Source organism: Carassius auratus, chromosome 10, assembly GCF_003368295.1.
Source record: "Carassius auratus strain Wakin chromosome 10, ASM336829v1, whole genome shotgun sequence".
Taxonomy (NCBI): Eukaryota; Metazoa; Chordata; class Actinopteri; order Cypriniformes; family Cyprinidae; genus Carassius; species Carassius auratus.
Genome location: NC_039252.1, coordinates 7,083,741 through 7,096,826, shown reverse-complemented (window position 1 = coordinate 7,096,826; position 13,086 = coordinate 7,083,741). Strand labels below are relative to the sequence as shown.

Genomic DNA, 13,086 nt, shown 5'->3' with positions numbered 1-13,086 from the left:
AACCGGTCAAACTCGTGAAGTGGGCAACGGTTAAAGAGACGCAACAAAATACGTTTTTTTTTAAATAATCAAAATAAAAATTTAAGGAATTTGACGTTATTTAAATTTTGAAAAGTAATTCGTTTTATTTTAAGTCTTCTCAAGTGACAGGTTTTGATAAATAAACCCACAGTTTTTTTGCATAATAATGTATTTTTAGTAAAAAGAAAAGAAAGAAAGAAAGAGATAAACTTTCTGGTTTATTATTATTTATTAGATGTTTTATGCGAGACGAACGGATAGGTTCACTAGTTTGTAATAATAAAAAAACATATATTTTTGCATAAATTTTGGTTAAAGAAATCGCCTTAACAAAATAATGTCATTTCCAAAATAAATATTAAACGGACGGACAAAATTGTTATATATTAATAAACACATTTTTTATTTACATAAACACAAAAATGTGCGAAACACTGCTTGTGTACAAAGTTCCAAAAATCCCAGGTTTTCTGAAGTTTATGTTGAACTTTTATTTTGAAAATTAAACGCTTCAATACTTTCAAGCTTCATACACACTGTGATAGAGTTGGCATCGTTGTCTGACAGAAGCGGCTTCTTTACCGATTTCTAGCTATACGTGTTTTGTTCATATAAATGTGGATCATTTTGTGTATTGTTCAGTAACACACACTTTTCTTCGCGATGGGCGGGAAGAAGAAGAAGTCAGCTGCAGTGAGTGTGAGTGTGAGTGTGAGCTCAACCAGTGCAGCAGCTGAATCCACCGGCAGAAAACAGCTACAGAAATCAAATAATGACCAATCAGCCTCGAAGGAAAACAAACTCAGAGGTCAGAATTCATTTAAAAAATCTTGATTGATTGAACGAGACAATATAATTCAAAATTGTAATTAAATTTCCCCTTATTTGAATTCAGATGTACTGTGTAAAGTAATAATCAGTAGGTTATTATGCAGAATTTTTGCATTGTTTCATAACATGTTAAATGTCTTGACAGTCTGTCTGCAACTGCCTTTAATATTTGATTTATTTTCTTTCTTGTAGCTCCCAAGACATATAGTCTTATCACCAATGCACAGACTGACACCGGTGTGTCTGATAAATCAATACTGAAGGTAAGTCTCAAAACAAAGAGGTCATACGTGATTTTACTTGATTCAATTTGAGTCATTAAAAACTTTTAAAAAATAAATAAAAAAAATCTTACCAACCCCAAATTTTGAATGTTTGTGTGAGCAACATCATCTTTTTTTTGACAATATGCATCCGTGCCTTGTCTTACAATTGTTTCTTTTTTCTTTTTTTTTTTTTCTTTTTTTTTTTTGTTGCATGTTTTAAGGTTGTTATCCAACCAGAACTGGAGAAGAAGGTCATTAAGTTAATTAATGAATACAGACAAGAACATGCTGATGAAGGACCAATATCTGGGAGACTCACCTCCAAGAAGTTGCTGGTAATTATTTTCTGTTTCACCTTGAATTGCAAAATAAATAAATAAATATATATATAATATGTATATCCGTATTGTTTGTCAGGATCTGTACACAGCTCTGCAGATGTTCCGGTTTAAGGCTGAGCACATCGAGCAGGCCATGAAGAGCAGTGTGCTGTACGGAGGAGACCTGACCTCAGCGCTCGACTGGCTCTGTCTGAATCTCAGAGACGGTAAAAGGTTCAGATTGTAGTCACAAACTTATGTCTTGCTCTTAAAACATAAACCCTTGTTTTGAGTTTTGCTTTTCTGTTATCAAAGATGAGCTACCAGAGGGATTCAGCCAAAAGATGCAGGAGGAGAAACAGAAGAGTCGACCCAAGTTCCAGGCTCCTAAAGAGGACGAGAAACAAACTGTGACTAAGAAAGAAGCGTATGAAGAGGAGGACGAACCAGAGGCCAAGGTGTGTTAAAGTGTCATGAGAATCACATTTCCCTGAAAGGAATAGAACACCCAAAAATAAACATTTCCTGACAATTTACCCATCCTCAGGCCGTCCCAGATATAGATGAGTTTGTTTCTTGTTTCAACAGATTTGGAAAAATGTAGCATTACATCACTTTCTCATCAATGGATGCTCTGCAGTGAATGGGTGCCATCAGAATGAGAGTCCAAACAGCTGATAAAAACATTACAATTATCCACAAATAATCCACTCCAGGCCATCAATTAATGTCTTGTGAAGTAAAAAGATGCATGCGTTTAAGAAACAAAATGATCATTAAGATGTTTTAACTTCTGGCTAAAATATGCATCCTTAATCTATAATAATAACACTTTCTCCATCCTCTGTTGTCCTCATGCATCAAAATCCACCAACATACAGTATTTAAGAACTTTGGACTGTTTTCACTTGTGCTTGTTCTGTGCGTATTTCTCTCATGGTTCAGATGAGAGACAGGAATATTATGGCTAGCCAATTAATTATTTATGTGGAAGAAATGGTTTGAAGTTTCTTAAAACACGGCTCTTCATTTCACACGACATTAACTGATGGACTGGAGTGATGTGGATTATTGTGATGGTTTTATCAGCTGTTAGGACTCTCATTCTGACGGCACCCATTCACTGCAGAGCATCCACTGGTGAACAAGTCTTCAAATCTGAAGACTGTGTAAGTTTTCCGCAAATTTACATTTTAGAGTGAACTATTTATTCAATGTTTTGAGATTTAAAAAAGCTGAAAAACCTTTTATTTGATGACAGAGTTCTGTAAAAGACAACGGTGACAGTATGAAGGAGTGGATACTGCGCTACGCTGAACAGTCTGAAGATCAGAGCAGTGAAGAAGATGAAAACAAGGACTCGCGTGTGTCTAACCCAGAGCTGGAGGAGGAGTTTGATCCTGTGAGGTTCACTCAGTCTGGTCTCCACATTAAGTCACTGTTATATCTGGAGCTTCCAGTAAGTTGTCACACTCTTCCTGCAGAATGACAGATACCTGCGGCTCAGCGCTCAGCTGTATGATGCGATGGAGATGGCTGCTGAATCTAAAGCCAAGAAAGACAAGGCAGGGCAGAGGACAGCGCAGGATCGCATCAGAGTCATTCAGCAAGGTCTCTGCGGGGTCTTCTACCTTTCAGGGTATCTGTTCATTGTAGCACTTGAGAAAGTGTTGCCATGAATTTTTTTCTCAACAGTGTTTGTTTACATTACAGAAATGAAGCCTTTGGAGAGTCATCCGATGTTTAACTCGGCTATCAAAGTTAAAGACACTCCTAAAGAGGAAAAGAAGCCGGTTACACTCACTGATGGTAAGGAGGACCTCAACTTCAGCCTTTTCGAGCAAGCAGACCCACCGCCAGCAGAAAAAGGTACGATTATTTTTGTATCATTGTGTGATTACAATGTATCCTTTTTTTTGTTTATATTTGTTTAATTTAATTTTGTTTATTCTTTAATGATGTTGATTATTATTTTATGATATTTGTTTTGCTTTGTTTCTTTATGTTGTTATTTCATGCTTTTATTGTATTGTTCTTATTTTATTTATTTTGCATGATTTGTTTATTTTATTTTATTTATTTTTCTTTTTTTTTGTTATTTTAATGTGTTTTTTGTTATTATTTTAATGTTTACCATTTTTATGTTATTTACATTTTATGCTGTTATGTTTTGTTTTTTTATATTTGTATTTAACAACTTTTTGTTTTGTGTTTTTTTTTATATATTTTGTATTAGTTCTATTTTGTTATTTTAATTTATTGTATGTGTTGGGTTTTATTTGTATTTTATTTTGTTACTTTATATTGTTGTTATTTCATTGTATTTTTTGTTGTTGTTGTTTTATTTTGTGATATGTTATACTATTTTTATTTTGTTATATTGTGATATTTTACATTTGATTTTGTTTTATGCAATGTTTTTGCAATGCAATTTTACTTTTTTTTTTTTCCCGTTTATTTTGGTTATTTTATGCTGTGTATGTTTTTTTTAGTGACATTTAATTTTTATCATTAAATTTAATCATTATTTCATATCATATTTTACATGGTTGTGTATTCGTTGTATGTCTGTTTTATTTTTAACGTATTTTATGCTGTTATAGTGCCTAGGTAGTGCATTGCATTCATGGTTTTTATCTATTTCTTGAAAGTTATTGTTAACCGCGTTAATCTGATTTGTCATTGTTGATACTCAAGCTGAGAAAAAGAAGAAAGAACCCAAAGACATTCGTAACTTTGACTACACATCGAGGAGCTGGACTGGCAAGTCACCAAAGCAGTTTCTGATTGATTGGTGCAGAAAGAACCTCCCGAAGAGCCCTCCACCATCCTTTCAGAAAGTTGCAGTCGGCAGATACTGGAAATGCAAGTATGATGCATAAACATTGCATCTGACTTCTTCTAATTGTATATTGAATGCAGATTTGAGTGTCTGGTTATGTGTCATTGCTGTCAGAGTTCGTATCCAGAGGCCTAATGATGTTTTGGAGGTTTGTCCCACTATCCTGACTGAGGACGGCATGCAGGCCCAGCACTTAGGAGCCACGCTTGCTCTCTATAACCTAGTCAAAGGACAGGTGATTCCAAAACACCACATTCACATATTAAACATACAGTTCATGTATTTCATTCATTTTATCCCTCCTTTGATCTACATTAGTCAGTGCATCAGCTTCTGCCGCCCACCTACCGTGACGTGTGGCTTGAGTGGCGAGACAGCGAACAAAAAGAAGAAGAGCAAACCCGCTCCGCCATCAACAAACCACGCGACCAGTTCATCGCACGTCTGCTCGCCCGCCTCAAACAGCAACACACCCTTCAACCGGAGGCCGAGCCGCAGGAACGTCTTCAGGACGCCGAAGCAGAGGACTCCTGGGAGAACCTGGACACGCAGGAGGACCACGAGCCCCAGCGCAGAGGAGGCCTGGAGGCGGAGGAGGCGTCCCGGAGGCTGTTCCTCAGACTGCGGAGCTCGGCTCTGGCTCGCAGGCTGCTGTCTGAGAGGGAGCAGCTGCCCGTCTTCCAGCACCGTCAGCAGGTGCTCGAGGCTCTGCGGCGCCACCGTGTGCTGGTGATCGCTGGGGAGACGGGAAGCGGGAAGAGCACACAGATTCCTCAGTTCATCCTGGAGGAGCTCCTGGCTAACGGGGAGGCCGCGCAGCCTTGTAATGTGGTGGTGACACAGCCCAGGAGGATTTCAGCCATGAGTCTGGCCAGCAGGGTGTCACAGGAGCTGGGCAGCGAGGACGGGCCGGGAGCCAAGGTTAGATCGCAGGGAGATTAAAGAAATGAAGTGTCATAATTGCAGTTCAAGACAGAGACACCATAGTAATATATCCTTGAATGTTTGTATTCCAGAGCTCACTGTGTGGATACCAAATCCGAATGGAGAACCGCTCCGGGGACGCCACACGACTGCTGTACTGCACCACAGGAGTCCTGCTGCGCAAACTACAGCAGGACCGGCTCCTCAGCTCCCTCACACACATCATCGTGGACGAGGTGAAGCGCACGTAACTCTCTCACTATACCTACAGGGCACACTTCATGCTGCACCTTTTAACCCCAAAATCATCTCAATATCGTAGGTTCATGAGCGGAGCGTCCAGTCAGACTTCCTCCTCACCATACTAAAAGAAGTGGTCCATAAGCGCTCGGATCTGCGGTTGATCTTGATGAGCGCTACGGTCGACTGTCAAAAGTTTGCCAACTACTTCAACCGCTGTCCTGTGGTCACCATACCTGGCAGAGCCTTCCCTGTGGAGGCAAGATTACACCTAGACATATGCCTACATACTCTAACATTAGTATTTAGATGATTTTTCATGTATGCATCATATTTTGTGTTATAATTGGTCAGTAAGCAGTAATAATGACACGCTGTGGTGGCAGGTGTTTCACCTGGAGGATATCGTGGAGGAGACGGGTTACGTTCTGGAGCAGGACTCGGAGTACAGTCAGAAGTTTGTGGAGGAGGAAGAGGAAGTCAGCATCAACATCACACAGAAAGGAGGAAAGACTCTTCAACACCAGGTAAGGACATCAATACCTTATCTGTTTAGCATGCGTACGGTTATTCTGTGGTAAATGTTTGTGTTGTTCTGTGTTCAGGAGCTGATCGTGAGGGACTCTGGCCCAGGCTGGGATCTGAGCCCTGAGCTGGATCACTTCAGCAAGCGGACGAGACACGTCCTGCAGTATATGAACCCCAATAAGATCAATATGGATCTGATATTAGACCTACTTGAATACCTGGGTAATATAACATACATACATATAGAGCATTTTAAGCATTATATGTACCTCACTACAACCCAAACTGTATTATTAGCAGTGTACTTGTTAATGGTTTTAATGAGTGAATGAAGTATCTCTGGTTCTTCTTCTCAGATACATCGCCTCAGTTTCGTGATGTGGACGGTGCGGTTCTGATCTTCCTCCCAGGCCTGGCTCATATTCAACAGCTGTATGATCTGCTCACCACCGACAAGAGGTTCAGCACCAAGGACAGGTAAAAGAAAAGAAAGAAATAGTTCAACTAACTCTCATGCCATCTAAAATATACTGTAGATGAGTTAGTTTCTTCTTCAGAACATATTTGGAGAAATTTTGCATTTAATTTTGCTCACCAGTGGATCCTCTGCAGTGAATGGGTGCCGTCAGAATGAGAGTCCAAACAGCTGATTAAAAACATCACAATAATCCACAGCACTCCAGTCCATCAGTTAACATCTTGTGAACTAAAAACATGCTTGTTTGTAAGAAGCTAATTCTTCACAGGGTTCCTTCTACATTTATGTATTTGTGGTTTGCTGCCACAAATAGATTTTCCAAAAGGCTTTGACTTTGTTGAATTAACATGAGCATGAACATGCCACAAATATACAGATAGAGTGAAAGTTTGTGGGAAACACTGCATTAATACATTTTTAATTTCAGACCATCGCATAATGTTGCTTTCTCCGGTGAAAAAGTCATCTCGTCTCATTCAGAAGGGAAATACCGTAAATCAAGCACATATATCACAAATTGGGCAGTACAGGGGATGGACATTTTCACTGGAGGAAGTATTATTTTGGATTATGGTCTGGTATTTTGGTCAAAAGTGATTGTTTAAAGTTAAAACGCCTTCATACAAACACAGCTTTTTGCTTACAAAAGTAACTGATGGACTGGAGTGGTGTGGATTATTGTGATGTTTTTATCAGCTGTTAGGATTCTCATTCTGACGGCACCCATTCACTGCAGAGCATCCACTGGTGAACCAAGTGATGTAACGCTACATTTCTCCAAATCTGTTCTGATGAAGAAACAGTCTACATTTTGCATGACCCTGAGAGCGAGAAAATTGTCTTATATATTCACTTTAGATACTTTAGATAGTAGTCAGAGAAGAGAAGAAGGTCTAAGGGACAGAAATACAGGCCAATCAAACTGGGGTGTTTTTTTTTTTTGGCAAAACATTACTAATTCATATTTTATTATTTTTGTCAAATTGAATATGGCATAAAGCTTTTTCCACCAGTAATTGTTTTTTTAATAATTATTCAACACTGTTTGCATCTAGATTCAAGCTGGTTGCCCTCCACTCCACACTGTCGTCTCAGGACCAGTCTTCTGCATTCACAGTGCCCCCTCCTGGAGTCAGAAAGGTACTGCAGTACATTCACGTGTTAGCAGGGCTCCATTCAGAATAGCAAACTTCATACTACTCCTCCTATTTCTGCAGTATGTAATATATATGTATATATACTAATCTCATATTCTCTTGAAGATCGTTCTGTCCACTAACATCGCTGAGACTGGTGTCACCATTCCTGATGTGGTCTTCGTCATCGACACAGGAAAGACTAAAGAGAATCGGTGAGCCGGGCCGGATCATGTCTGAAATCGAATCTGTCTATGATCTGATGGGTTTGAATGTTAGCGCTGATCTTCTGTTTCTGGTATCAGTTATCATGAAAGCAGTCAGATGAGCTCTCTTGTGGAGACGTTTGTGAGTAAAGCCAGCGCTCTGCAGAGGCAGGGGAGGGCAGGACGTGTCCGAGGGGGCTTCTGTTTCCGCCTTTACCCCAAATTCAGGTACAACGCCACTGAGGTGCTTTACAGATTTTGGCCCATAGAGTACCAACGTTTAATTTCATTTGGTGATATCCAGCCAAAGAAACTTTAGGGGGAGTATTAATATGAGTAAATTTCATTTATTAAAATTAATTTGTTACCATGAGCAAACAGTGATGCTTCTAAAGCATTCATTAATAATAGTTTGTTCATTTGAATCTTTCCTCATACATTATTTAAATTAAAAGTTGTATCTTTTAATATTATTTAACCCAGACAAATGCCAAAACAAGACTCAAAACGAATATAATCAAATCTGCTTTATGTTTTGTATATGTATAATGTATATACTGTCATACCACACATGTCTGTTTTCCACCACAGATTTGAGAGCTTCATTGACTACTCCATTCCTGAGATTCTCCGAGTGCCTTTGGAGGAGCTTTGCCTTCATATTATGTTAAGTAGCAACTTTGTCTTTTGAAACTACCGTTAAAGTTTGCGGACGATCAGATATTTCAAAGTTTTTGAGAGCTGCCTCCCCAGGGTTGTATTAATTTGATCAAAAACAGTAAAAAAAAACGTATTATCATCACAATTAAAAATAACCGTTTTCAATTTGACTCTATTTTAAAATGTAATTTATTCCTGTGAATTTTCAGTGTCATTATGGTCACACATGCTGATTTCCTGCTCAAGAAACACGTCTGATTATTATCAGTGTTGAAAACACTTGTGCTGCTGCATATTTGTGTGAAAAACCTGATCATAATTATTTTTTTTGGGATGAATAGAAAGTTCAAAAGAACAGCATCTACTTGAAATAGAAATGTTGTCTAACATTACTAAAGCATTCGCAGTCAATTAAAAAAAGTCTGACCTCAGACTTCTAAGGTTAGTGCACGTGAATCATCTTTGCCGTTAGTCACACGCCGACTTGTGTCACCTCTCTGTGTGTGTGAACAGAAGTGTGAATATGGTTCTCCAGAGGATTTCCTGTGTCGAGCTCTCGATGCGCCTCAGCAGCAGGCCGTGTGTAACGCTGTCAGTCTGCTGAGGAAGATCGGCGCCTGTCAGCAAGATAGCTACGCCCTCACACCACTCGGACATCACTTGGCCGCCCTTCCTGTCAACGTCAAGATCGGCAAAATGCTCATCTTTGGTGCCATCTTTAGCTGCCTTGAACCCATTGTGAGCGTTTCTTACCCTCATGTTGTTCCAAGCGTGTAAGACTTTCTTTCTTCTGTGGGATATTGTTGGAGGACGTACTGAACAGCGTCTTCTGTTTGTTGTTACCATTCAGGCCACCATCGCAGCGGCCATGTCTGAGAAGTCCCCCTTTGTGACCCCTATGAACAGGAAGGAGGAGGCCAATCTGGCTAAATCTGCTCTAGCAGTCGCCAGCTCAGATCATGTGACCATCTACAGTGTTTACCTCGGGTAATCACACACGTTCAACAGAACAGCACTGCATGGCTGTATGTGTAGAAAGGAAGTGTAATCATGGTAATGCTCACAGGTGGAAGAGGTCTCGAAGCGAGGGAACGCGTGCTGAGACGGCTTTCTGCCGGAGACACTTCCTGAGCCGCACCGCTCTCATGACCATAGAGGTGACGTCCTCATACAGCTCCTGACACATTAGCACAGTCATCATGATCTGACGGATGCACGGCTGATCTGCTAGAACTAGAAAAAAAAATATTTTATTGAAAGATTTCTATATATATATATATGTATGTATTGGTTAAAAAATCAAGTTTCATGTTTTTTTTTTTATTTGTTCTTGGTGGTTTCATACATTTTTAAAAACATTTATATAGTAACAACAATCTTAGATTAATGTCTCTAAAATGTCATGTGGGGTAACCATCCAGATTGTTTCAGTATACTTACTACGTCTAATCTTTAACTTATATTATATATATATATTTTTTTTAGTTAACAATAATAGCATTTAGCCATCAAGTGAAAGGAATGACTATATATATATATATATATATATGAAAAGGTTATAAAATAAATCATAAATACACATTTTCAAACAGTTTCAAGTAGAATAATGAATCTTGCTGTTTTAAATACCAAATATTATAAAGTTGTATTCTTTGTTGTTTTTATACATTTTTGAAAAATATTTATATAATTTATACCAACAGAAAAAGGTTATTTATACGTAATGTCAAATTCATTAGGTCAAATTCATATATTTCTGTGTAGCTTGAATTTATTTTGCTGTATTTTACTTTCAGTTTTAGTGTGTTAGTACTCCATAAGTTAGTATTTAAACTTATTTCTAGTGTATATTTACATTTCTAATATTCATCTATTATTTATATTTTCTTTTATTTCAGCTTTATTTCAGCTTTATTACAGTTACCTAAAACTACAACTTCTCATTCAAAGAGTTTTCTTTATTTTCATTACTATGAAAATTGTAGAGTCACACTGACGGCATCAAAACTGTGAATTAACTCGTGGAATTATATACATAACAAAAAAGTGTGAAACAACTGAAAAAATGTCATATTGTAGGTTCTTCAAAGTAGCCACCTTTTGCTTTGATGACTGCTTTGCACACTCTTGGCATTCTCTTGATGAGCTTGAAGAGGTAGTCACCTGAAATGGTCTTCCAACAGTCTTGAAGGAGTTCCCCGAGAGATGCTTAGCACTTGTTGGCCCTTTTGCCTTCTGTGTGCGGTCCAGCTCACCCCTAAACCATCTCGATTGGGTTCAGGTCCGGTGACTGTGGAGGTCAGGTCATCTGGCGCAGCACCCCATCACTCTCCTTCTTGCTCAAATAGCCCTTGATGCCTTCAGTGTGACTCTACAATTTTCATAGTCATGAAAATAACGAAAACTCTTTGAATGAGAAGGTGTGTCCAAACTTTTGGTCTATATATATATATATATATATATATATATATATATATATATATATATATATATATATATATATATTTATATATATATATATATATATATTTTTTATTATTATATCTAAAATATGTTATTTTCAAGTTTGTGGTTTTCTATCAAAAAATGTTTTCCTGTATTTTGGGAACACCACACTGATTCAGAAAATGGTTTTCAAATACTAAAATATTAAACCCCAAATGAAACTTTTGTTATAATCTCCAGACTGATAAATAGATACACCTTGTCATTTTTTGTTTCATCTCTGTCACAAAACAATATGAAAATGTATTGAATTCATTCACAAATCGAGGTGTGTTCAAGTGAATGTAGTGAATTTTTATGTATTTTTGAATATTTAGGGCAATACATTAAACCGACCCCTAACCTTTTACTCTTGAACTTTCTCAGGATGTGAAGCAGGAGCTCATCAGGATGGTGGAGCAGGCCGGTTTCGTTTCCTCCAAGCCCAGCCGAACCCCTCGCTCTCGGCCCGGCGCTGAACCCAAAGCCATCGGCTCGCTCTCGCAGCAGGACGTCTCTGTCCTCAAAGCCGTGTTGACCGCGGGTCTGTATGACAGCGTGGGCCGGATCCTCTGCACCCCCTCCCCGGACGTTCAGGAGCGGGTGGTGTGTGTGGCTGAGACGGCTCAAGGAAAGGCCCACGTTCACCCCTCCTCAGTCAACCGCTTCCTACAGACTCACGGTTGGCTGCTCTTCCAGGAAAAGGTGTGTTGGACTCGCTTTAATACATTACGATGACCTTTCGTGAAGTCTCTTATTACCCTGATCATTCATACAACCACTGTTTCCTTGTCCTGCCTGCAGGTGAAGTACACTAAGGTGTTTCTAAGAGACACTACGTTGATCTCTCCTTTATCAATGCTGCTGTTTGGAGGTGATATTGACGTGCAGCACAGGGAGAGACTCATCTCTCTGGATGGATGGATCTGTTTCCAGGTGAGGGAAAGTTTTTGTATGCGTGTCTTGTTTCTCATTGATTGTCCATGCATGGCTGGTTGCCTGATTTGCATTGATCGCTTCATTGGCGAGAGCACTGATGCATCATAAAATGGTTGTCAAAGTGTTAGATAACTCTAATAATAACAGTTAACACTGTTTCATTTCCCATCAGGCTCCGGTCAGAATTGGCGTGATCTTCAAACACCTTCGCAAACTGATCGACTCCCTCCTGGAGAGGAAACTGGCCAAGCCCAAAATGAATTTGGAAGGTAACTTGTTATTGAATATTGGATTTTATTGGATATATTTATAGAATAAGGGTGCAGGCTTTCTGTTGAGAACGCACATGTGATGGCTTTTCTTTTTATCCTTTTCAGATGAGAAAACCATTCAAATCATCACAGAACTGATCAAGTCAGAAAACATGCTCTGAGGAAGTGCCTGTTTGTTTTCAATTATGAATTACTGCAATGATGACGAACCTCACTGAGGGGTGAGAATGTAAATTATATTGCCAAACCAGAATAAAAATATTTTAAGACAAACAACAAGTTTGTGGTATTCTTTAAAGCCATTATCATAATAGACTGACAGGGTGGTGGTGGTGCTGTTTTTTTTTACTGTATGCCGATAGGAATGCGGAGCAACAATCTTGTGGTTATAATTTAATTGGTTTGTTATTGATAGAAGTGTATGCAATTACAAATTATGGTCTTGTAAATCTAACTTTTAAACTATGTAACTGGTTTAAGATTGACATCTCAAGACTGACGTGCAATTATTATAGACAAAAGTTAACTTGGGGAAACGTGTCTGACATAGTGGACTTTGAGGATGCAATCTTCTGCATATTATTCAGAGCAAAAAAAGAGCCACAAAAAGCATTAAGTATTATTGTAATAATGGTAGTCGGATAGTCTTTTAAAGATGAAATCGAGTAACATGCTTTATGGCTCCTAAGAATGTCTGCTCTAAAAGCCTATAAAACTGAATAATCAATAAGTACATTAGTGTACTTCCTGACAAACCCATCAACAACATTGTTCTTTCCAGCAGGGAAAGATCTTCACACATTCCTCAGTGGACACTGCTTTGTTGATTCACCACTAGAATAGAATAGAGTTAAGCATCTTTCAGTGCTGTTATTGTTAACTAAATCTACTAAAAATGCTTCAAAAATTGAAATAAAGCGTATGAAAAGAAAATTATCA

General features: G+C 38.5%; 1 protein-coding gene across 2 annotated transcripts; it reads left to right on the top strand.

Moving 5' to 3' along the window:
- The first annotated feature begins 531 nt into the window (after positions 1-531).
- On the top strand, positions 532-12,417 carry LOC113110376 (ATP-dependent RNA helicase DHX29-like). Of its 2 annotated transcripts, XM_026274552.1 has the most exons (27): positions 532-829; positions 1,045-1,115; positions 1,340-1,453; positions 1,536-1,665; positions 1,754-1,896; positions 2,700-2,840; positions 2,923-3,049; positions 3,152-3,307; positions 4,136-4,307; positions 4,395-4,515; positions 4,599-5,201; positions 5,297-5,440; positions 5,527-5,703; positions 5,831-5,971; positions 6,050-6,194; positions 6,329-6,449; positions 7,506-7,590; positions 7,713-7,801; positions 7,892-8,020; positions 8,384-8,459; positions 8,966-9,190; positions 9,303-9,439; positions 9,519-9,609; positions 11,324-11,641; positions 11,741-11,872; positions 12,048-12,144; positions 12,253-12,417. In XM_026274552.1, exons 1-27 carry the CDS (start codon positions 685-687, stop codon positions 12,306-12,308), a joined length of 4,086 nt encoding a protein of 1,361 aa, XP_026130337.1. In that variant the 5' UTR covers positions 532-684; the 3' UTR covers positions 12,309-12,417. The 2 variants fall into 2 exon arrangements, with proteins under 2 accessions (XP_026130337.1, XP_026130338.1); XM_026274553.1 differs by lacking the exons at positions 532-829; positions 1,045-1,115; positions 1,340-1,453; positions 1,536-1,665; positions 1,754-1,896 and adding an exon at positions 2,144-2,607.
- Positions 12,418-13,086: the final 669 nt, after the last annotated feature.